The sequence below is a fragment of the Salminus brasiliensis genome, chromosome 16 (assembly GCF_030463535.1).
Source record: "Salminus brasiliensis chromosome 16, fSalBra1.hap2, whole genome shotgun sequence".
Lineage (NCBI taxonomy): Eukaryota > Metazoa > Chordata > Actinopteri > Characiformes > Bryconidae > Salminus > Salminus brasiliensis.
Window position 1 is genome coordinate 32,120,924 of NC_132893.1, and position 25,649 is coordinate 32,146,572.

The 25,649-nt window shown below is 43.8% G+C and overlaps 1 protein-coding gene across 1 annotated transcript in view; it reads left to right on the forward strand.

Annotated features, from left to right (window-relative positions):
• Positions 1-25,649, forward strand: part of LOC140537085 (probable flavin-containing monoamine oxidase A) — an 80,012-nt gene that overhangs the window by 33,385 nt on the left and 20,978 nt on the right. The window contains exons 8-10 of the mRNA XM_072659259.1: positions 10,165-10,265; positions 15,132-15,290; positions 22,951-23,037. Of these exons, the coding sequence (XP_072515360.1) occupies positions 10,165-10,265; positions 15,132-15,290; positions 22,951-23,037 (347 nt within the window). The remainder of the gene's footprint in view (positions 1-10,164; positions 10,266-15,131; positions 15,291-22,950; positions 23,038-25,649) is intronic.

The following is a 25,649-nucleotide window of genomic DNA, read 5'->3' on the forward strand; positions in this document are numbered from 1 at the left end:
GCCTAATGGGAAATGTCATTTTCTACTTACAGAGATAAATGCGGTATGGAAAGAAAGTCTAAAATCTGCATATTTTCTTTTTTCTGGCAGAGTTTCTCTGGTATGAATAAGAAAAAATGAACCATTTAAACACTCAGGATCTGCCTGCATTCCTCACCACTGACGCTTAAGAATAGCTCAGTCAGTCTTGATTTTTATCAGTGAATAATAAGCCTGAGAACACAATCTAAAATTACTGCAAGCCATTTTTATCAGCAGCAATAACTGACTTCTAAAGGTTAAAAATGAAAAGGTCAATCAATATGTGTGACTGTAGTCTAGTATTGTTTGGTTTACTGTACCAATAGAAGTCCTAATTCAATGCACGTGACCTTTCCCCTACTTTTATTCCTTGGAATTAAGTCCTCAAACTCTGTATACAGGCCCACACCTCAGTTCCTCACCCTCGTAGCAGCCTTATTCTCATAATTAACATCAATGTCATAGACCCTACAATAGAGCCCTGAGGGACTCCACAGAACGTTAATCCAAACAGTTACCAAATGATTCCTAGTAGTTTCTCTGCTGACCCAGCTTTCAGAAAAAAATAAGACTGAAATCCTCCTTTCTGTTTTCTCGATCTTTTAGAATTCTGCTGTGATCTGTTTCCTTCCCTACAGCCGAGAACCAGACTTCAAAGTATTGAATATTTTTTGCATTGGGGTTCGTTCAGGAAGCACCTTAAAAATTCAGCACCCAGCAAATTACATCTAGTGCGGAAAATTTGAGAACATGGCAACCCCGTGGGGAAAGAAAAAAATAATAATAGTGTTGCTGGTTGCCATGGCAGCCCTGAAGCTTAACCGCCCTCTCTGTTTTCTAATTGTTTAATACAACCTGGTATTACACCTATAACGTAAGCACTACTACTAAAAGACTGCGCTGGCTAAAACGTACACTCAGCACCGCGACCTCGTAGGCAGCTTGGAAAAAAACTGTATATGGAAGCGATTAGCGACTAAACAGCATTGTGGGAAGTGTAGTTCACTAGCTTTAGCTACATTAGTGTGTTAATGCTGGAGTTAACATTAGCATTCGGACACTCGTTGTATGCAACGAACAGACCTTACCACACGTCTAAAAGCACATTTGTGATATTTACAGCACAGACACTTAAGCTAATTAGCATGTTAGCTGGCTAAATCTAGCTGCCCAATGAACCTTAAGGATAGGCAAGTAGTAGCTAGTATAAGGAAGGAAGGAAAAAAGAAGCGCTGTTTGCTTTACTGATCCACTGTCAGCTGATCTGGCTGTTGTCAACACTTTTTACCCTTTCACCCAGAAACCCTTCAGTCAGTATCCAGGCAACACCGACCTGCGCCTCCATCCCCACCCTCCAGAAATGTGGCCGCCGTAGCTGTAGAAATCTGCAGAAATCTGGAGAGAGGTGTTTCCACACGGCCAAAGATCAGTCTTAGAAGTTCAGGAGCATTTTCTGCTTCTCACCATCCAAGACTTCCCAAAAACACATTCAATGATGTTGAGGTCTGGACTCGTAGTAAACACTGCATTGTAAAAGAGCTGTACATCCTTATAGACCGTCAGCGTTGAAGTAGACGCGTGGACAGATTCCATTATTTTCAGGAGACTCACTTTTAGTTTTTCTGCAGAAATCTGCAGGGAGGTGTTTCCACACGGCTTGCGCGTCCATCGCCACCCTCCAGAAATGTGGCCACTGTAGCTGTTTTTGCAGAAATCTGGAGAGAGGCGTTTCCACACGGCCAAAGATCAGTCTTAGAAGTTCAGGAGCATTTCCTGCTTCTCACCATTCAATGCCTTCCAAAAACACATTCAATGATGTTGAGGTCTGGACTCTGGCATAATCACTGCATTGGCTTGGTTTGAGCTTCTTGTAAAAGATCTCGATCAGCTGCTCATCTTTTAAGACCCTCAGCGTTGCATCATCTTCTCAACGTAGAAGCGTGGACAGATTCCACTCTGGTCTGGACCCTGGGATGGTCATTGCCTTGTACTGAGGTTTTTTTCAGTAAGATCTTCTTGGTCAGCCCCTCATTCTTTCAGACCCATAGCGCTGAGTGATCTTCTCACAGTGTCAGGATGATGGACGCTAACACCTGTGGATGTTTTCAGACCTGAAGTGAGAGGGGAGCTTGATGTTCTCCACTTTAGTAAAGATGAAAGTGCTGCTTATCTGATGAGGGACGGTTTCGGTGGTCATCTCCTCAGAAAAATGAAGAACTTTATGAATTGAAGTTCTGATGGGAAATTAAATGTAATTAAGACTGCGGTGATTGTAAACACTGTGCTTGTTGTAAGTGTTTACAGCGAGGGCTAAAAGGCGAGCCGAGGTGCTGACAGCCCTTTGGCAGAAACGAGCCGTGGTTAAAGCTCACATCCAAAACAAGGTCATTCTCACGGGGAGTGTGTGTGTTTGTGTTTATCTGTGTGTGTGTTCGTGTGTGTGTGTGTGTGTGTGTGTGTGTGTCCTGTCATGCGCAGACACAGTGGACCCTCCAAATCACGCATAAGCGTATTGGATAGCCGGGCCCACACTCACCGTCTCCAAATGGATGTGGCTTAATTATGGCTTTTAAGAAAGCAGACAAGCTAGTAGTGTTAAATCACAGGGATTCTTTTATAGATTGGCAATTTCATGGAGAGCCAGTCACCGGGGCACTGGATCCAATCTGCCAGAGTGCTGTCCGATTAGAAAGGAAGCGCTCTCAGATCGATAAGATGGGTTGATCAAAGTGCTATGAGTTATCCTGCCCTCCGTCCTCTGCCTCAGCGTCCATCTCACTGCTCCCTGTGCTCTCTCTCTCTCTCTCTCTCTTTGTTTCTTTTTTTATCCGTGTCCTCGTCTCATCCCCCTTTCACTGCTTCACGGTTTCTACTTTTAGTAGATCCTGCTGTTCATGCCTCTCTCTACCTCTCTCTCCCGCTCTCTCTCTCTCTCTCTTACACATCTACCGCCAAGAATGCTTTCTCTCACTCTACCTCTCTCGACCTGTCTCTCTTTCTTCCTCTGTCTCTCTCTCTCTCTCTCTCACACACACACACACACACAAACTTACTCTCCAAACTGCTCCCTCTGTTCTCCTTGTCCCTCACTCTAGCTCACTCTCTCTCTTTGCCACTTTTGCTCTCTCCCTCTCTCTACTTCTCACTCTCTCTGCCTCTATCTCTCTACCACTTTCTCTCTCTCTCTCTCTCTCTCTCTCTCACACACACACACACACTAACACACATATACTTACTCTCTAAACTGCTCTTTCTCTCTCTCTCCCTCTGTTCCCCTTGTCTCTCACTCTACCTCTCGCTTTACCACTTTTGCTCTCTCTCCCTCACACACACATGCTCTCTCTCCCTCTCTCTACTTCTCACTTTCTCTGCCTCTCTCGACTCTCTCTGTCTTTCTCCCGCTCTCTACTTCCCTGTCTCTACATTTACCTCTCTCTCTCTCTCTCTCTCTCTCTCATACATTTACTCTCCAAAATGCTCTCTCTCTATCTCTATCTTTTTCTCTATCGTTGTTTCTCTGCTCCTGGTTGACGGCTGCTCCCGCACACACCTCAGATTTACTTCCCCCCCGAGACCACCACCTGCCCCACCCTCGCTTCCTCCCCAAAATCAGATTCCACCCTTTCAGTCAATCGGATCAATATTCCGCCGTTAGAGTCGCAGCTGCTGTCAGAGACAGTGACAGAGTGCTGTAATTCTGTATGAATTATTAAGCTCTGGTAGATCATTGAAACACTGAGTGTGTCAGTAGAAGAGGTGATCTCCTGGATGATTAGACCTGGAGGAGTGTGGAAGGAACAGCTGAGTGTGTACAGCATGTCATTACACTGAAATAATTAAGCAAAGGAAGCTCAATTTCCAGCAGAACTCAGCTTTGAGCAGGTAACACTCCTCGATCTGCTCTCCGCTGTAAATAAACAGCCTCCAGCTCTTATTTACGTAGTCTGAGCGTTAATGTAATCAGTCACAGTTGAATCATCGCTCTAAATCAGCGTCTCCAGGCAGAACGAAGCTTCTCTACTGTATCTACTGTAAACACACAAGATGTACACCGCAAATCACAGTCATTAATGTAGCGGGAAAACAGCACGAACAGCAAAACATCAACTGTAATTACTCCTAAGGGTTCATTTAATTAGTCACAATTTGGCTCATCCTACAAATCAGCGTCTGCAGGCAGATGAAAGACTCTCTGCTGCATCTGCTGTGGGCAAACAGGCTGTAGTGGTCATGGACGTAGTAATGGACCTGCGCTAATGTCGTATTGATGGATGCAGCGATGTGAAAGACTATGAGTCGTTAATTAAATTTTCCAAATTTACATCAAGATCAAGGCACTGAATCTTATTCATCTCATTAAAATGATTAAGGATGTCTGGACTGATCCGATCTTTGTGTTTCTAGACATAATCCAGTCCCACAATTTAGGTAATCTGTGTAATCCACAACAGTAAACCCCAGTAAAACCACTAGTTTAGGACCAGTTTCTAAAATCAGACTAACTAAACCCTAATCTGATCTACTAAAGATCAGTCTTAGAAGTTCAGGAGCATTTTCTGCTTCTCACCATCCAAGACTTCCCAAAAACACATTCAATGATGTTGAGGTCTGGACTCGTAGTAAACACTGCATTGTAAAAGAGCTGTACATCCTTATAGACCGTCAGCGTTGAAGTAGACGCGTGGACAGATTCCATTATTTTCAGGAGACTCACTTTTAGTGTTTCTGCAGAAATCTGCAGGGAGGTGTTTCCACACGGCTTGCGCGTCCATCGCCACCCTCCAGAAATGTGGCCACTGTAGCTGTTTTTGCAGAAATCTGGAGAGAGGCGTTTCCACACGGCCAAAGATCAGTCTTAGAAGTTCAGGAGCATTTCCTGCTTCTCACCATTCAATGCCTTCCAAAAACACATTCAATGATGTTGAGGTCTGGACTCTGGCATAATCACTGCATTGGCTTGGTTTGAGCTTCTTGTAAAAGATCTCGATCAGCTGCTCATCTTTTAAGACCCTCAGCGTTGCATCATCTTCTCAACGTAGAAGCGTGGACAGATTCCACTCTGGTCTGGACCCTGGGATGGTCATTGCCTTGTACCTGGGATGGTCATTGCCTTGTGCCTGGGATGGTCATTGCCTTTGATTGGAGCAACTTTTTAAACGACTGTATTTTTAAACTCTGCAGTGTTTAATATCTTACAGTCCAGTCTGACTGACCCACCTGACCATTCAGCTCCCAGCTCCCTTACAGTTCTGCAGTCTGATCAAACGAAGGTTGATGCGAGGTTGGTGTGGTGCAACAGATAACACCACTACCTGCTAGTGAGCTACTGCACCATGTGGGAGACTGGGGTTCGATTCCCAGTCTGGGTGACTGTGCTGCGCTACACCAATAAGAGTCCTTGGGCAAGACTCCTAACACTACACTGACCCACCTCTGTAATATGAGTAACCTTGTAAGTCGCTCTGGATAAGAGCGTCTGCTAAATGCCATAAATGTAAATGGTCACTTAGTGTGTGTGCATTAGCATTAGTCTCCTCCTTGGTTCTGATTGCGCCGTTCAGAGCTGGTTTAGAACCAAAGAAAGGAACGTGGTCTGATCCACTAAGTAGTCTAGACCCGATCCACTAAAAAAAAAAAAAAAGCCTGGATCAGCCTTTGATTAGATTGGGACATCCCTAAATATACATTTTTCTTGAAAATGGGAGCCATATTCACAATAAAATGTAGATTTTATCTGCGTGACGGGGTGGTTGGGTTGAACTTTACTGTCTGAAACATGAAAAAGCAACAAATAAACAATGTGAAAGAACATCCAAGCTACTGGTTATTGCCTTGTTTTGGTCATGGCTGCTCCAAAGGCTCAAATGATGTCACTTCCTGATGTTGTTTAAAGCAATAGTATTGTTTTTATTGACATAACGAGTTAAGGTGACAGGGTGGTAAGGAACAAATCATAACATTTTTACAAAAAATTATGTTTTTATTTTTGAATTATTACATCCTATGTAAGCAAGGACAAGCAAGGAGTATACATAGCATATATTGACAAAAGTATTGGGACACCTCCTCATTTATTGTTTCTTCTGAAATCAAAAGTATTTAAAAAAAAAGGATCATTGTGTTGGAGTAACTCTCTACTCTCTACTGTCCAGGGAAGAAGTCTTTCTACTAGATTGTGAAAGGCGCACTGCCGTGAGTATTTGATTGCATTTAGCTACAAGAGCGTTAGTGATGTCACGATGTTGGACAATCACCTCGCCACCTCATCATCCCCAACTCATCCTATCTAAAATAACCAACCATCATTCCAGAGAACACAGTTCTTCCACTGCTCCACAGCTCAATGCTGGGTGGGGGGCTTTATACCCCTCTAGCCCACACCTGGCATTGGGCATGGTGCCAATAGGTTCATGTTAATGCTCCAGAGAGTCCTATTCTTTTGGCAATGCTTCTCTACAGGGACTAGATAAGCTGTGTGTGTTTGTGCATTTGCAATGGGTGCTTCTTAAAGTAGCTGATGCATTGGCTAGAAGGGGCGTCCACAAACATTTGGACATATGGTGTATACGCCTAGTAATAAAGGTTTGATAAAAACAAACATTTATTTGTTGATATTTTAGATGCATGTCGGTCAGTCCGGATGTGCTAAATGGTCTCTGGACTGCTCTGTTCTTCACACAGAAACGAGTTCCTGTGCTTTTAGCATGCACTGTAGACATCTACAGCAGACAAACTGTATAATCACTCATCTCACTAATTAAGAAGGATGTTTATGGGTAATTAAATATTTGGTTAACCGGTGCAGCAGGTGGCAGTGTTCCAATATCCAAATCACAGTGTAATTGCTCGGTACGTGGCCTCATAGGAAGTCAGTAAATGTCTGGGAATAAGACGGTTGATCTAGTTGAGAGGCTCTGTGTGACATTTAATAAAGCTTTGTTTTACATTCAGGATATTTCAGTTCATTATTCCAATAAATAGCTGCAGTCAAACAGAAACGTGTGTGCTGCCATTCAACAGGACAGATACAGTCAGCGCAAGACAGTCAAGAACAAGCTATTAAAAAGATTCCAGACTTCCTTTCCTCTTTACAAACTTCCTCCCTTCTCGACTTCCTCTCAGACTTTATTTCTTTCTTCTGGGCAATATCCTTCTGCACTTTCGTCCTTCATTCCTTGGTGCTCTCTTTCCTTTCGGACTTCCAGACTTCCAGACTTCCTTTCTTCTATCCCAACTTCTCTCCTTCTTCTGCTTAACTTCCTTACTTCTGGGCAATATCCTTCTGCACTTCCTTCCTTCTGAACGTTTTACAGAGTTCCTTTCCTCTTTCCAGACTTCCTTCCTTCCTTTCTTTCAGATTTCCTTCTGGACTTCCTTCCTTCCTTCCTTGGTGCTCTCTTTCCTTCCGGACTTCCAGACTTCCATTCTTCTAGCCAACCTCCCTTCCCTCCCTCCTTCTTGCATTCATCTCAGACATCCTTCTGGGCAACGTCCATCTGCACTTCCTTACTTCGCTTTAGACTTCCTAAACTTCCTTCGAGACAGAACTTCCTTCCTTCCTTCTGAACTTTTTGCAGAGTTCCTTTCCTCTTTCCAGACTTCCGTCCTTTCTTTTGGATTTCCTTCTGGACTTCCTTCCTTAATTCCTTGGTTCTCTTTTTCCTTCTGGCCAAACTTCCTTCCTTCCTTCCTTCTTGCATTCATCTCAGACATCCTTTTGGGCAACGTCCATCTGCACTTCCTTACTTTGCTTTAGACTTTCTTGCAGAATTCCTTTCTCCTTCCTCTTGCTTTCTTTCCCTCTGAAACTTCCTTCCTTCTGAACTTATTTTCCAGACTGAACCCCCTTCCTTCCTTCTGAACTTCTTGTAGAATTTCTTTATTCTATTCAGACTTCCTTCCTTTCTTCTTTCTGGATCTCCCTCCATCCTTCCTTTTTGCCCTCCATCTTTCTGGACTTCAAGACTTGCATTTTTCTATCCAAACTTCCCTCCTTGGTGCTTTCTTTCCTTTCGGCCTTCCAGACTTCCTTTCTTCTATCCAAATTTCCTTCTGCACGTCCTCCCTTCCCTCTAAACTTTCTTGCAGACCTTCCTCCTTCCTTTTGTGTTTTCTTCTTTCCAGACCTCCTTCTTTCCTTCCTTTCAGATTTACTTCTGGATCTCCCTCCATCCCTCCTTTGTGCTCTCCTTCCTACGGAACCTCCAGACTTCCTTTTTGTCTATCCAAACTTTCTCCTTCCTTCTTGCTTTCATCTCAGATGTCCGTCTGGGCAACTTTCTTCTGCACTTCCTTACTTCCCCCTAGAGTTTCTTGGAGACCTCCCTCCTTTCTTCTGGACATCCTCCCCGACTTTCTTCCTTCTGCATTTTCTTCCAGAATTATTTTCTTTTTTCCAGACTTCCTTCGTACTGGACTTCCTTTCGGATTTCCTTCTGGACATTCTTCCAGACGTCCTTTCTTCCTTCCAGACATCCTTCCTTCTTTTCTTTCTGGACTTTCTTCCTTCCTTTTAGACTTTTTTCCAGACAGAACCTCCTTCTATCTTTCCGGACTTTCTTGCAGAATTCCTTTTTTTTCTTTCCTTCTGGACATCCTTCCAGACTTCCTTCCTTTCTACTATACTTTCTTCCAGACTCCCTTTCTTGCTTCCAGGCATCCTTTCTTTATTCTGGAATTCTTCCCTTTTCCCTTCCTTCCTCCTTCCTTTCCAACTTCCTACCTTCTTTCAAGACTCCTTTCCTTCCTTCCCTATTTCTGGATCTTTTGGACTTCCTTCCTGACCTTTTTCTTCCTTTCCTTCTACATGATTTTCTTCCTTTCTGCTGGGCTTTCTGTCTTCCTTCTTTTTGGACTTTCTGTCTTCCTTCCTTTCCTCCTTCTCATCCAGGTTGTTATAATACACAGATTTTCATTACCAACATGAATTTCAGTTTTTCTGTAAAGATTTGATTTGATTGTCAATTTATTTTTTAGGTTAAAGTTAACTTGGATTGCAAATCAAAACACCTTTTCTTCTGTAATGTTCCATAGTGAGTTTAAAGCCACAGAGGGAATTCAGATTATTGTGAGTGAGACAGGATTTTATCCATGGTTTCCTTTTTTTAATTAATAATTTATTTCTGATTATTACCCATGTTCTCACCAATTTAGATCAGCAATTTAGATGCGACATCACCAGGCAACTGACGCGCCTGCAGGGAAGCGCCGTACACCCGGCTTTCCTTCTTTCTCTCTGGAACTTCCTTCAGACTAAATCTTCTTCCTTCTTTCTGGACTTTCTTGCAAAATGCCTTTCTTCTTTCCAGACCTCCTTCTTTCCTTCCTTCCAAATTTACTTCTGGATCTCCCTCCAACCCTCCTTTGTGCTCTCCTTCCTACTGAACTTCCAGACTTCCTCCTTCCTTCTTGCTTCGTTTCTTGCAGACCTCCTTCCTTTTTTCTGGACATCCTTCCTTCTTTTCTTTCTGGACTTCCTTCCTTCCTTTTAAACTTCTTTCCAGACAGAACCTCCTTCCTTCCTTCTGAACGTTTTTTTGCAGACTTCCTTTCTTCCTTCCAGACCTCCTTTCTTCCTTCTCAACACCCTTCCAGACGTTCTTCCTCCTTTCTGAACTTCAGAACTACCTTCCTTTTTTCGTATACCCGGCTCTGAGGCACCGGCCAGCAGGCGCCAGTGACGGCCAGCGCTGTACTAGTGTGATGTGGTTGGAGCGCGCCATCTACCCACCCCACTGCGCTTTCTCTGGGCCCCGGCTGCCGATGGCTAGCAGTGTGATCAGGGTACAAACCAGCGATCCTCTGATCACATTGACAGCACCTTAGTCCGCTGGACCACCCGGGGCCTCTTATCCTTATAGTCGTAACATGACCAAAACCATGTCTGCTATGAATCCAGGATGACGATAAAGCCGGCTTGACTCTCCGGAGCTCTGGTTCTACACTACACACACTGATTTAGCTCAGAAACGAGTGACTTTACAGGACAAGGCATCTCAGCTTCAAACAGTACATAAAGGGACACAAGCAGATGTCAAATTGTGATTGTTCAGAATGAACATCCCTGCTATTTAGGGTCCTGCCTGGATTGCCCTCTCCTTAACCCCACTGTGTCCTCACTGTGTCCTCTTCTATCTTCCCCAGCTCAGATCCAGTATGAGCCTGCTCTGCCGTTGGAGCGCCAGCGCCTTACACAGTGCATGCCTGTGGGTCACATGATCAAGTTCATCATTACTTATCCCACTGTGAGTGCCACGCGTTATTTTCCCTCATTCTTCCGCATTGGTCTCATCTTGTCTGTCCTACATCCCCCCCCCCCCCCCCCCCGCTTTTCCGCTCTTCCTCTGCTCCTCTCATCTCCATTTCACTTTCATCTGTCCTCTTCTCCCCTCTCTTCTCCTTCTCTGCCCTTCTTTCATCTACTCTGTTCTATCCAGCCTGGCTTTAACTCTGTGTACAGCTGCTCTCCCCCGTGCCTTTGCTTTGCTTAAATGCCATATCGTAATGCTCACCGGCTGCTGCCTGCTCTCATTCACGGTTGCCTTTGTTAAGTTATATTTAATTAACAGCAGGCAGGTATTCTTTACGCACTGCTTGTTAACATGTAGACGAGCCCGAGCACCATACGTTAGTCATCTTATGTTAAAGCTGGGTTACGTGTTCCTTAATCAAACATGCATAGGACCCGAGACATGAGTTATGGATGAAGTGCTTATGAGCACATGGAGCAGTGGGTGGGGGCTGCAGAGAGGGGATGCATGATGTGAATCCCTCCTCTGTCTGAATTTGGATCGGACTCATATTAAATGTCCCCTACATGTGCTCATGTATATAGCCCAACTTATAACTGGGTTTAGGTTCAGTTGATGTTTGGGATGAGGTTCAGGTTTGGTTTAAAGATAAGGTTGGGCTTAAGTTGAGGTTCAGTTGAGGTTTGGGATGAGGTTTAGGCTTGGTTTAAAGTTAAGGTTAGGCTTAGCAGTAGGTTTAGTTGATGTTTGGGATGAGGTTTAGGCTTGGTTTAAAGATAAGGTTAGGCTTAAGCTGAGGATTAGTTGAGGTTTGGGATGAGGTTTAGGCTTGGTTTAAAGTTAAGGTTAGGCTTAGCAGTAGGTTTAGTTGATGTTTGGGATGAGGTTTAGGCTTGGTTTAAAGATAAAGTTGGGCTTAAGTTGAGGTTCAGTTGAGGTTTGGGATGAGGTTTAGGCTTGGTTTAAAGTTAAGGTTAGGCTTAGCAGTAGGTTTAGTTGGTGTTTGGGATGAGGTTTAGGCTTGGTTTAAAGTTAGTGGTAGGCTTTGTTAAAAGTTAAGGTTAGGTTTAGGTACAGCTAAGGTTTGGGATAAGGTTTAGGCACAGTTTAAAGTTAAGGTTAGGTTTAGGTACAGCTGTGGTTTGGAAGAGGTTTAGGCTCGGTTTAAAGTTAAGGTTAGGTTTAGGTTCAGCTGAGGTTTAGGCTCGGTTTAAAGTTAAGGTTAGGTTTAGGTTCAGCTGAGGTTTGGGATGAGGTTTAGGCCTGGGTTGAAGTTAGTTTTAGGCTTAGACTCAGGCTTAGCTTTAGGTTCAGTTTAGGTTAAGGTTTGGGTTGAAGTTACGCTTAGGTTTAGGTTCAGTTTAGGGTTAGGCTTGGGTTTGTTTTAGATTTAGGTTTGGGTTAGACCTCAGTTTTTTGGGGTTAAAACTCAGTTTGTCTATTCTATATGGAAATCTGATGTAGATATTTTTAAAATTTTGTTTTAGAAAATAAAAAATTAAGAGACTACTTAAATTATTTTTAAATCTGCATCTCTACGTGTTTGGCAGCCGTTTTCCATATTCCATGCATTTCATCAAACAAAGCTGAATTAGCTGAATCTGCAAACTATGAATGGCATAAAGTCCCAACAGCAATGTGTAAGACTAGTGGAGAGCCGGCCGAGACATGAGAGCTGTGATTGGCAGTCAAGGTTATTTCACCATAGTGATTTTTATAATAATTATAATGCAAATAAGTTGTTATATGAATTTCTGTGCATTATTTGAGCAGTTGATTTTGAGCAGTTGTCATTTCTGCAAATAAATAAATTCTCTAAATAGCAAATATGTTTATTTGGAATTTAGGGAAAATGGTAAAATACAATGCAAATGTTCATTTCCCTAAACGCATTACCTATATATAGTAAAACCAGAGAAACTGATCATGTAGGGTGGTCTCTTAATTTTCTCCAGAGCTATATATATATATATATATATATATATATATATATATATATATATATATATATAAAACCCTGCCCACTAGAGAAAGCTTTAAAACATGGCTGTGAATTCACTTCCAGATTTACTAGTTCGGCTAGTTATGGGAATACGAGTTGCTACTGAAACCAGGCCTTGTGACCGTAGTTTCTCCTGTGCCAGAGTCATGAGAGGAAGCCAAACCCAAGTGGGTGTGGGAAGGGTATCTGTACTAGGCTAAAAGCTAACCCTAGCTGACTCTAGATAGGGCACAAATTGGACTACCTCAGACTAGAGCTACCTAAAAGCTAGTCCTACCCGGCCGGCTACAATCTCTTCAGCTAGCTGTCTGCTAGCACTGGGTGCCAAGAAGACACTAAAATGACAGCAACACAATCCAGCAAGACTAATCATTACAAAAATGACTACACTGTTCTCATTTCAGTGATAAAAATAAAGCTATGCTAGGCTATGCTATGCCACATGGCTCCTTTGAACACTTCTCACATGCTCAGGGATGTTTCAGGACTTCCATTCACTCACAACAAACTGCGAGACATGAGGTTTAACATTGCTTACATGGGAGTATCAAGGCACTGTTCTAGCAGTAATTTGAAGAGTCGGAGACAATTGTGAGCTGAGCTCAAGAGACTCTGGTCGTGCACAGAGATGTGCCATGAATAATCATAAATGCATGGATTTGAGCAAGCATGCACATTTATGCACAGAATGCTGGGATCTCCTCCCTGGTGACTCTCCAGTAACTCTCCGATCTTTCACTCTGCATGGAAAGTCGCTGGTGTGTCGGTTGAGAAAGGTTTCAGCAACTCTTGTTCTTGTATCCCAATTTCCCTGCCTGCTCCCTTCGCTATCCAATCTGCCCAGACATGTGCAGTCTGTAAAGTCCACAGCCAACATGCTCATGTGACGTTAAGCTCATGAGCTAGGTGGGTTTCAGGTGGACATGAGCTCTGAGTGGGCGTGATTTGGGCTTGACAAATGGATCCCATTGTTACAGCCCACCCTAATCTCACATGTATCCCATCTAGGCCAAATGTGCAGTGTAAAACCCCAAATGGGGTCCATGTTTAACCCCTCCTGGTCCCATTACTGAACCTGGTGGGACCCTGGTGAGCATCCATATGTGAGGATAACTTGGAACCCATGGACAAAACCCTCTAGTTCCCAGTTGGGCCCATATATGTGCATGTTATCTGGGTCTGCATCTTTAGCCAGTCATTCAGTTTGCTAACTAGCAGAGTACACACTGATTAGCCATAACATTATGACTGGTAGAGTTAAAAACACTGACTATCTTTATCTACAGTGGGTTTATATGTCAAGGGGTGCATATATTAGGCAACAAGTGAAGAGGCAGTCAGTTCTTGAAGGTGATGTTGGTGTTAATAAGCAGGAAAAATTGAGTGAGAAAGAATTGACTGAGGTGGCTAGATGGCTGGATCAGAACATCTCCAAAACATCAGGCAGGTCCTGGTATGCAGTGGACAATATCTGCTAAAAACTACAAGAGAACCCTCCAGTGAACCGGTAACAAGGCCTAGGGCACCTAAGGTTTATTGATACTCATGGAGACCTCACCTCACAACTTACATGATTAAAGAATCTGCTGCTAATATTAATACTCTTGACGCCAGATACCACAAAGCACCTTCAGAGGTCTTGTGGATTCCATGTCCTGAAAGGTCAGATTTGCTGTGGTGGCCCAAAGGGAAACCTACTCAATATCGGACAGGTGGTTCTAATGTTATGGCTGATTATTGTAATCTTCTCCTAAAGCCTTCAAGTGTTGTTCAAAGCCTAGTTTTATTATTTCTCAGCCGATTTGATCCCTCTGATTTGGACTTGGTTGAACCACCTTGTGCTGCCATATATAGCTTTAACTCTAATATGGCCTGAAGTTTCTATTAGCATTGCTCACTGTTGGGGAGTGATTTACACCCATCCTTCCTGGAAGATTTGCTCCAGGTTGTTTGGATAACACTGGTGGAACAAAGGTTTCAGTAAGTTCCATAGATTCTGGACTGGATGTCCCAATCCAGACATCAATTGAACCGGATTAGACCAGGATACACAATTAGATTAGATGGGACATCCTGTGCAGAATCTATGGAATTAATTATGTATCCTGGTCTGTTGATGATGGATGTCTGTTACCTAGAGGACCTAGAGGACACCATAGGGCTCCCTGCTAGAACACAGTAAAAAAACAAAGGTAAAAAAGAAAGGATTGGAGTTGGGTCGGGTATTGGCTATTTTAAGCCTGATCCAGCCATGATTCTTTGTTTTTACCACCATGTTCAAGCAGAGCAGTAGAACGGAGAGATGAGACACTCAGTGAGACACTCACTGGAATCAGGACATCCAATGGTTTGGATTAGATTGGAACATCAATTGAACCGGATTGGACCAGGATACACAATTAGTTCCATAGATTCTGGACTGGATGATTCAAAAAACAAAGAATCGTGGCTGGATCAGGCTTAAAATAGCCAATATCTGACCCAAACCCTTTGTTTTTTTCACTCTTGTGTTCTAGCAGGGAGCCCTATGGCGTCCTCTAGGTGCCAATAACAGACATCATTCACAGCACACAGCCGTTAGTAGCATTGCCAGAAGGGAGCAGAACAGTTTAGAGTCTTGCAGTGCGGAACAATTTAGCAGTAGACCGTGGAAACGTACCGTGATATCTGTGGTTCCAGAGCGCTGACCGTGTTTGAGCTGCTTCTCTTCCATGCATTTGTCTGTTTGTAGTAAAACCTGTGTCGGGAGACTTTGTACTGATCACTGTTTTCATACCTCAGCAAACCAAGTTATGTGTAGAACCCAGTTCAGTTTTCCTGATGTGGCCCTTTAAGAGTGTGCTTTGTGGTTTGTCCAGGCTTTCTGGAAGCAGAAGGGCTTTTCCGGGGAGATCGTAGCTCACCCCTCTGAAGTTTGCCCTTTTGCGGTCACCTTCGATGCCACGACCCCAAGAGGGAGTCCCGCGCTGGTGGGGTTTATCGCTGGGGTGCAGGCGTGCTACTGGAACAGCCGAGAGGTGAGAGGCTGTGAAAGTGTGTGTGTGAGAGAGAGAAGGTGAAACAGTGTGTGTGTGTACGTGTGTGTGTGTGTGTGTGTATGTGTGTGTGTGTGATAGAGAGAATGTGTGAGATTTACAAAGAGAGAGAGAGAGAGCGGGGAGTGAGAGAGGGAGACAGAGAGAGAATAGCAGAGGAAGAGAGAGAGGGAGACATAGAAAAAATAGCAGAGTGAGAGAGAGACATAGAGAGAATAGCAGAGGAAGAGAGAGAGAGGGAGACATCGAGAGAATAGCAGAGAGAGAGAGCAAGAGAGAATAGCAGAGAGAGAGAGAGAGAGAGAGAGAAACAGAGAGAGAGAGAATAGCAAAGAAAGAGAGAGAGAAACAGAGAGAGCGAGAGAGGGAGACATAAAGAGAACAGCAGAGAGAGAGAGCGAGAGAGGGAGACATAGAGAGAATAGCAGAGAGATAGAGAGAGAGGGAGACAGCGAGGAAGGGAGACAGAGAAAATAGCAGAGAGAGAGAGACATAGAGAGAATAGCAGAGAGAGAGAGAGAGAGAGAGAGAGAGAGAGAGAGCGAATAGCAGAGAGAGGGAGACATAGAGAGAATAGCAGAGAGAGAGAGAGAGAGAGAGGGAGACATAGAGAGAATAGCAGAGAGAGAGAGAGAGATGGAGAGAGAGAGGGAGACATAGAGAGAATAGCAGAGAGAGAGACAGAGAGAATAGCAGAGAGAGAGAGAGAGCGAATAGCAGAGAGAGGGAGACATAGAGAGAATAGCAGAGAGAGAGAGAGAGCGAGAGAGGGAGACATAGAGAGAATAGCAGAGAGAGAGAGAGCGAGAGAGGGAGACATAGAGAGAATAGCAGAGAGAGAGACATAGAGAGAATAGCAGAGTGAGAGAGAGAGAGAGAGAGAGAGAAACAGAGAGAGAGAGAGAATAGCAAAGAAAGAGAGAGAGAAAGAGAGAGAGCGAGAGAGGGAGACATAAAGAGAACAGCAGAGAGAGAGAGAGAGAGAGAGAGAGAGAGAGAGAGAGAGGGAGACAGAGAGAATAGCAGAGAGATAGAGAGAAAGGGAGACAGCGAGGAAGGAAAACAGAGAGAATAGCAGAGAGAGGGAGACATAGAGAGAATAGCAGAGAGAGAGAGAGCGAGAGAGAGAGAGAGAATAGCAGAGAGAGAGAGAGCGAGACATGGAGACATAGAGAGAATAGCAGAGAGAGAGAGAGAGAGAGAGAGAGAGAGAGAGAGAGAGAGAGAGGAGAGAGAGAGGGAGACATAGATAGAATAGCAAAGAGAGAGAGAGAGGGAGAGAGAGGGAGAGAGAGAGGGAGACAGAAAGAATAGCAAAGAGAGAGAGAGAGAGAGGGAGAGAGAGGGAGAGAGAGAGGAAGACAGAGAACAGCAGAGAGAGAGACACAGAGAGAGAGACAGAGAGAAGGGGGAGGGGGAGTTGAGAGAAAGACAAAACTGAAAGAATGAGACAGTAATAGAGAGAGGAGGGGGGAGAGAGAGTGGGAGTGAGACAGAAAAAGAAAGAGTGATGGAGAGAAAGATACGCTAAAGAGAGCGTGCGAGCTTGAGAGAGAGAGTAAAGTGGGTGAGAGAGAGAGTGACTGACTGTTTTAACAGCACACTGAACTTTGCGGAGTGTGTGAAGTGAGTGTGTCCCAGAGGCAGAGCTGTTTGCAGCCTGGCGCGGGGTGGGGGGGCGTGGGAGCACGGGGAGCAAAGGAGCGAGGAATATTTACACACTTGAGGGACGAAGGTGAAAATGGATGCAGTCTTCATGCTGGGAGCTTTGAAGACTTTTCCTAAGTGATGACTTTCAGCACTTTAAATATATGACTGTGTGAGTGTGTGTGTGTGTGTGTAAGAGAGAGAGAGAGAGAGAGTGTGTGTGTCATTTTCGCCAATGGAAATCCAATAAACAGTCTCAGATTGTTGTTAAAATAAACAGAGCATTTGGAAAAGGTTCAACCTTCATCATCATCATCATCACTGGAAACTGGACTCAGTGGAAGCATTACTATGTGATGTAGGAGAGTCTGGACCGATCACTGTAGATACCATGGACAGCGCCTCGCCTCCCAAAAGTAAAGCAACCACAGGTCTAGCGCCTCTGCTGTCTGGCTGCAGTATGATGTGTAGCTCCGCCCATCCCTATATGTTTCAATAAAAAAACTTCACCCATTTTCCATCTCCTCTTCCTCCTCTAAACTGTCTTTCCATGTCCAGTGTCCCTGAATTCCAGCAGTTAGTTCTTCCTGTGCAGATATCTGCCCATTTTTAATTTCCCCTTGAAATCAGTTTGAACCCTTATTCTGCTCTATGGTAAGAAGGCGGAACTACACTTAATAATGAAGTGATTAACAGACAGCCTTGCATAGCATCCTTTCTGTTCATTACATGGAGCAGCTGAGTTGTAGTGGAGCTTACATGAGCTGCATGAGCTTACCGGACAACCTGGGAATCCATTGGGAAAATCCGGAAAATCCTCTGCTTCTGCAGTGTCAGCTCAGTGAAGACGGTCTGAGACTAAACGCTTGGTCTGGGATAATGGGGCGGGGTGGGGTGGATAGCTTTGGCTTTGTTTCTATGGGACGGAAGAGAGTGGAAGCGAGGCGCCAGCGTTTTCTGTGGCCGTTGGTCTGAATCAGTGTCTAAAGAACTTGCATGATATCCCTACATCCTGTCTCCATCACCTATGCTGGACTTCTAACTATCTGCAACTATTAATATCACCACTATTACCCATCATTACTCTGACCATCACTGCTATGACTATTTTCAGTTATTCTACACCATGATTATTATATTATGATTATGAATACGCTGCACACCTGATCAGCACAACAGTTTAGATGGTTTGGTCACTTTTATCAATAATTTATAAATAGTTCTGATCAGAGGAAGACGGGTCGGGTCTCCGTTGTGAGTCTTGGTTCCTCCCAAGGCTTCTTCCTCCAGCTCTGAGGGGGTTTCTCCTTGCCACTGTTGCTGCTGGCTGCTCACTTGGGGGTCTTTTGTTCATGTCTTTTTATGTTATTTATTTATTTAATAACTTTTAATTTTTATTAAAAAATAAATTATGGATATTACAGGATTACTGCAGGACGTTGGCCTGTCACAGCTTCCTGTAATTGGTCTGACAGTCCAAACCCTCCTTAACTTAAACAGTGTTTCACACTGCAAACCAACACAGCCATGGTTCAGCATGATCCGGCATGATCGGACCGTGGCCCAAGGCATCTTACACACCTGCTATTTTAATTTGAGTGCTTTTCTTAATTGTTGTCGTCACAAAGCAGCTTTACATAATTAGTAATTAGTAAAAGACAGAAAATAAAGAAATAACGTAAGAAGACATGAATGATCAAAGACCCCCAGTGAGCAGCCAACGGCAACAGTGGCAAGGAGAAACTCCCTCAGAGCTGGAGGAAGAAACCTTGGGAGGAACCAAGACTCACAAGGGGGATCCGACCCGTCCTCCTCTGATCAGAACTATTTATAAATTATTGATAAAAATGACCAAACCATCTAAACTGTCGCACTGCTCATAATCATAATATATTAATCATGGTGTAGATAGTTAATAGTGGTGATATTATATAGTTTTGAGTCCATTTAGGTTTTAACATGGTCATTAAACAGGTAGCAGTGGTAGGAGGGTGTGCCGCTGGTCTGGTATGGGTGGTGGTGGGTGGGGTGCCTGATGGTCGGACTGGTAGGTGGCAGCTGGTCTGACGCTGGTAGAGGGGACCTCAGCGGGCAGTCTTCCAGCAGGTCGGGCTGGGTGATCATTTACTCAGAGAATGTAAAAAGAGAGAGAGAGTTAGTTCTGAAAGGTCTGGATTAAAACAAGGTAGATGTGAAGGCACCCTTAAAGGCCCTTAAGAAGGTCCAGAAGTTCTCCTGAAAGTGTCTATTTGCATCCTGCATCCAAGCTACGATTAGTTCAGCTGGTCCTGCGGTGTGTGTGTGTGTGTGTGTGTTCTGCCTGAGTGCGATATCGCTTCGTTTGTCACTCATTGCTCACACACACACACACACACAGTCTTCCTGCAGCAGCACGTTGTCTGAAAGCTAAGAAGCAGATGATTCCATCGCAATGAGCTCTTTGAGGCTACTTGTCTGATAACAGGCTCTTTTCCCTCCGCAGCTGATAAAGCGTCACACTGGTGGCATTCATTCATTATAGATGCAGCTCAGTCTGCGTCGGCCTCCGTCCTGCTGCTGCCTTCATTCTGAATTCAGCAACATCATCAACTTTTAAGATGGACACGCTCATCCTCTTGCTATGCTCCATAAACACGCCCTTCCTAGCGCCTGCCAGCTTCCTAATATTTGTTATGTTTGGTACTGCGAGTCCTGATGTCTCCACAGCCTGTCAGAAATTTAGACACTTGGTCTTTGTTTGGATTGTTTCCAACCAATTAACCCATTATTGTCTGATCTCTTCCTAAACAGGGTTGCCATGGGTGGGCTGAACTGCCCACTGTCAACCAAGCCATCCTAAGTTTGACATGCATGTGTATAGCTTTTCAAATATTTACAGCAGTGGACTATAAATAAATAATGCTCCACACCTGTAGGGGGAGCCCAGGTGCAGAATATACCAATTCTTACATACTGCTGCTTTAAAAAAGGGAAAAATACTTTTACCTGTTTAGCAAACCTAAAAAAAGCTATTTACTGATAGGGTAATCTTTAAAGCATATATGGTAAGGTGACTATATTTTTATTTTATTTATTTATTTATTTATTTTTTAAAGAGGCTGAGGCGCTTGAAGTAGGCCTAAGTTGCCTCAGATTCCAAGCTCACAACCATGACAGAAGACCAGACCACTAGTATGGACACAGCAGGTAACCCCTGGGCCGCCTATCAAATATGTTATGAAGGTTGAAGGTTTGGGAGACCTCCACCACCCTTAGCCGTAGAGCTTGGTGTCTTTGCCTTCTTATGGACTTCATGGTATCTGCTGCCGCTCCCATGCCAGCGACACCAGCAATCTCTGTTCCTGCTCTAGTGGTAGTATCCACTGCAGCTCCCATGCATGGCAGTGATGCCCCGGTGATGACCCCCCCCCCTCTACTCCACTGTTAAATAAATTACTTGCATTCTCCCTCCGCCTCCAAGCTCACAACCGTGACACCCGAGTACACGTACGAACACACAGCTCCATGTTCATGTATTAACACCTTAAGGAAAGCTGTTTGTTCCCAAACTTTTGACTTGCAGTGTATTCTGCTCCATCATGCTGGTGTTGTTTTTTTCCTAGGCCTGAGCTGGCAGTTATTTAGCATTCATCCCACCCGAGAGAGCTGTCAAAGTTTAGAGAGTGCACACACGGTGTGATTTTGCAAGCCTGGTGTTATTAGCAGGTATTAATGCTTAGCCCAGCCAATCCTTACAGACACTCTCATACGCCCCTGTTAGCCTCGGTCTGATCTTCTGCTGTCTGATCTCGCCATGTCTGATCTCAGACCGGCTCAAAGCCGCGGACTCCCCACTGCTCTCCGGATCCGTTATCGCTCGGGCAGTTCGCATTAGCCTCCAGCTACAGCTCTGACCACGGTCACTCAGCGCAGGGCATGCAGATGTTGTGATTTCATGCCGCCCCGTAGCATCTGTCAGTCGGGTGTAGTTATAGCTGAGCAGCTGGTGCGGGGCCCGGTTTTGCTGACATTCATAACTCACTGTAGGAGAGGGTGAGGGGCAGATTTATTCTAATCGATCAGACACTCAGTGACCCGCCCCCTCACGCGGCCCTGGACTGCAGTTTTTATGGCTAGTTTAGGAAGGCTAGTGCTGGGTGATATAGCCACTCTACCCGAATACCATTATCCTGTATTCAGATATGGGAGTGCTGTTGTAGCACTGTGTGTGTGTGTGTGTGTGTGTGTGTGTGAAATGGCAGTGTTTCGGGTTGCCAAGTGGTCTATTTTTACTTCTATTATTTTTAAATTTGTTTAAATCTGTGTGATTTAGTTGTGGTCAGTGGTGGACTGAGGCGATATGGGCAACATGGCGGCAGTAATATCGTCATACACGAATGAGCCTGTGAGTGCTCTTGTTCCGGTGCTTTGGACAATGGTGTGTTTTGGACTGCAATTTGTGACTCGTTACAGGGTGTATGTTGACCACCACACTGAAAGCCAGGCGGGGGGGTGGACCTCTACCTGTGCATAAATAATACAACCATTAATCAGTAAATGAAACATACTATTATTATTTTTCCCACATTCATTTTCTTATATCTTAATTTCTTTTAAATTTTTTATTATTATCATCATTATTCTTTTTCTTCTTCTTGTTATTATTATTATTATTATTATTAGTAGTAGTAGTAGTCGGAATTAGTATACAATTAGGAATCATTATTATCATTATTGTTAATAGTTATTATGAAATGTTATAATAATTAGTCTACACAGTTATATTATTATTCATATTATTATTATTATTATTAGTAGTAGTAGTAGTCGGAATTAGTATACAATTAGGAATCATTATTATCATTATTGTTAATAGTTATTATCAAATGTTATAATAATTATTCTACATTGTTATATTATTATTCATATTATTATTATTATTGGTAGTAGTATTATTGTTATTATTATTATTATTAGTAGTAGTCGCAAATAGTATACAATTATGAATCATTATTATTATTATTGTTAACAGTTATTATCAAATGTTATAGTAATTATTCTACATTGTTATATTATTATTCATATTCATATTATTATTATTATTATCATCATCATCATCATTATTATTGTTATTATTTAGTTTGTTTAGTATTATTATTAATAATATTAACAAACTAAATAAGTTGTTTTGACAGTGCTTTGGCAATAGAGCAGCTAAATACACCAAATTTCCAAATGTTTGTAGACACCTCATCTAATAAATACATTCAGCTATACTCATTGCTAGAGGGGGGTATAAAGCCCTCCAGCACTGAGCTGTGAAGCAGTGGAAGGTGCTCCACCAAATACTTTTGGAATGAGTTGGGGAGTTGAGGATGAGGTGGGGTGGTGATCAGCCAAACAAAAGAAAAAAGAAAAAAAAGGATGAATAGAAATGCTCTGAAATGACTCTAAAAGCTCTTTGCTTTGACGTTCATTGAAAATTAAGACGATTTTTTCCTTATACTATGAAGTTGCAATTTTGCGTACATTTAAGGTCTTTTGCAGAGGCTTTTCTCCAGAGCGACCTACGAAAGAGCTCCACTGTTTACTATCCGTAGCTAAAATATCCGTAGCAAGTTTGTATTGGCTAGGGTCCAAAAGATCCTTCTAAGAGTTACATGGCTGAACTTAGGAACATGAACGTCTTAACGTCTTAGTGTTCAAATGGTTCAAATGACATGGAGGAGTCAAAGGAGTGCATCCCTCAAGTGAAAAGCTAGACCGCTGTCTATATTACTGCCTTGATATGGATACTGTAAAAAACCTGATATCCTACCATCTCTGACCTCTTAACGTGATGCTGCAATGTCTATTGAAAACATCATGAAATTGAATTGTATCTCCACCACCCAGCACCAGCGACGGCCCTGTGCCCTTTTCATTTCTTCTCCAAGAGCCCACAAAAAAGCCATCACGACTCGCCGTGCAGAGAGACCTAAAAATGAAAGGCGCTCTATTCTTGCTTCCCTTTCAGATGGAGGAGAGAAGAGATGCTGTCGTCGCTAGCCTGGCCAAGTACCTAGGCCCAGAGGCGGCCTCCTACATCCACTACCAGGAGAAAGTAAGTCTTGAGTTTGCTTTGCCTCTGACACGACCTCTGAGTCATCGCCCTATGCGGTCATGAGCTCATCTTTTCAACACTGCTTCGTTAAGGCTGCGTTATGATAATTGGTAGGCTGCAGTGCGGAGCGTGGAAAAAAGCTAAACGTGCTAATGTGTCCTGACGACTTCTCTCAGGATCCGTTCAGACAGCGGGCTTTAACACTCAAGACGAACTCGTGTTTGGACAGGCAACTGCCTGACGACTGTTCGCGGCAGTGGCCGGGCCTACAGCGAGAGCAGAGGTGGCATTTTTGACAGGAGGCTAAAATAAGTTAGCTAGATAGTTGGCTCATGCATCTGAGATCTACCTCGTACCTTTCTCATACATGTATTTTTTGGGTTCTCTCTTGGCAATCGTGGCCGAAAGCAACACCAGGATGCTGTCTGATGTGTCCCGCACCAGGATAAGGTAGGGCATCTCCACAGGACGCCAGTGACTCATCGGCTCCTTCAGACTAGCTGCCTGGACGGCCTCTATGGAGTTTAATATTTCATGACAGGATTCTTAATGCATGACCATTCGAGTTGACTCTACATGAACCGCATGTGAATCTCCTGACAATTTTAAGGCAAAGGAACCCACTTTCAGACGAATGAACCCTCTCCAGACCGTGAGATCAGCCTCGCTATAGTGTGAAATGCCGCCCCACAGCCTGACATCACTCAGCGATGAAGGTCCTACCGTAAAACACACATGGAATTAGGTCTGCAGCTGATGCTCGACTTGACCAGATGTCTGGGCTTGAGGGTTTTTTTGGTGAGTAGGGCTGATGGCTGAGACTATTAGCTCAGCTTCTCCTCGCCCGTAAACCTTCAGCTTGGCCTGTCTCGGATACGTCTGCGCCTCATGAATAAGTCAGAATGCGAAATCTCTCGCCGGCGTGAGTTTAACATCTCCAGCACCAAGCTGGGAGGAGAACGGAGTTCGTCACCTCTCTCCTGACACCCTACGCTCCCTCTTTCTGCGCAAGAAGTTCTCCCGCGCTGTCAGGAAGGAACAGAACTCCAGCAGCTTCTTTTTATACACCTCTCATACGGCAAAGCTGTGGGAGGAGAGAAGAAAGCTCCTTCAAAAAATGGTATGGTCACATCCAAAAAGGTATTCTGCTGTCTGTCAGAGCCAAAATGGCTATTTATTCCCCCCCTGGAGGAGTTCAGAGGGAGGCCTGTGCATACAGACGGCAACACACGAGGTGTAAGTGAGATTGACAGATGGACACATCGGCCTGACAGTCGTCACGGTGCCGATCTGTACCGCAGTTTTTTTTTTCGTTCCCTCCTCGGTGCCGAGAACGGTCGTGCAGCGCTCGAGCTTCAAGCCAAGTGACACGCTTGCCCGGAGGAACTCCACAAGAGAGAAAGGCCAGAGTTCTGGAGACTCGCTAATGCTAATGATCCCCGTGTGAACTCTCCCGGCAGCTAAACGGAGACAAGTGATATTAATTGAGGTGTACACATGCTGCCTGTTAACACATATTTGCATGTTATGAGAGTTTATCCGTGACTGGAATGCTAAAGTTTTACCTTATAAAAACTTCACACTGCTGTTCAAAAACTACCCTGCTGGAAAAGCTGACCAGCATAGCTCTGGACCAGCACAGGGCCAGCATGACCAGCATCAACAAGTACGACCAACTCAAATGTCAAGTGCTGGTTACCCAGCTAGCTTCCTAGCATAGGGGATATTTTTCCTTAAATTGACAGCTTTTTAATCACCTTATCCATCAAAGACCATCTAAAACCATCTACCAGCAAAAGTGGCTATTGAGTTTTTAGCAGGGTAACACACTAACCACACACTTATGTGCTAACCTTGAACTAGCGCATTAACCCAAAGCTAACACACTAACCACAAGCTAATGTGCTAATCTTAAACTAGCACACTAACATAAGATAACGTGCTAACATTGACCTAGTGCACGAACCTGAAACTAACACACTAACCACAAATTAATGTGTTAACCTAAAACTAGCGCACTAACCACAAACTAACCACACACTGTGTTAACCTAAAACTAGCGCACTAACCACAAACTAACCACACACTGTGTTAACCTAAAACTAGCGCACTAACCACAAACTAACCACACACTGTGTTAACCTAAAACTAGCGCACTAACCACACACTGTGTTAACCTAAAACTAGCGCACTAACCACAAACTAACCACACACTGTGTTAACCTATAGCTAGCGCACTAACCACAAACTAACCACACACTGTGTTAACCTAAAACTAGCGCACTAACCACAAACTAACCACACACTGTGTTAACCTAAAACTAGCGCACTAACCACAAACTAACCACACACTGTGTTAACCTAAAACTAGCGCACTAACCACAAACTAACCACACACTGTGTTAACCTAAAACTAGCGCACTAACCACAAACTAACCACACACTGTGTTAACCTAAAACTAGCGCACTAATCACAAACTAACCACACACTGTGTTAACCTAAAACTAGCGCACTAACCACACACTGTGTTAACCTAAAACTAGCGCACTAACCACAAACTAACCACACACTGTGTTAACCTAAAACTAGCGCACTAACCACAAACTAACCA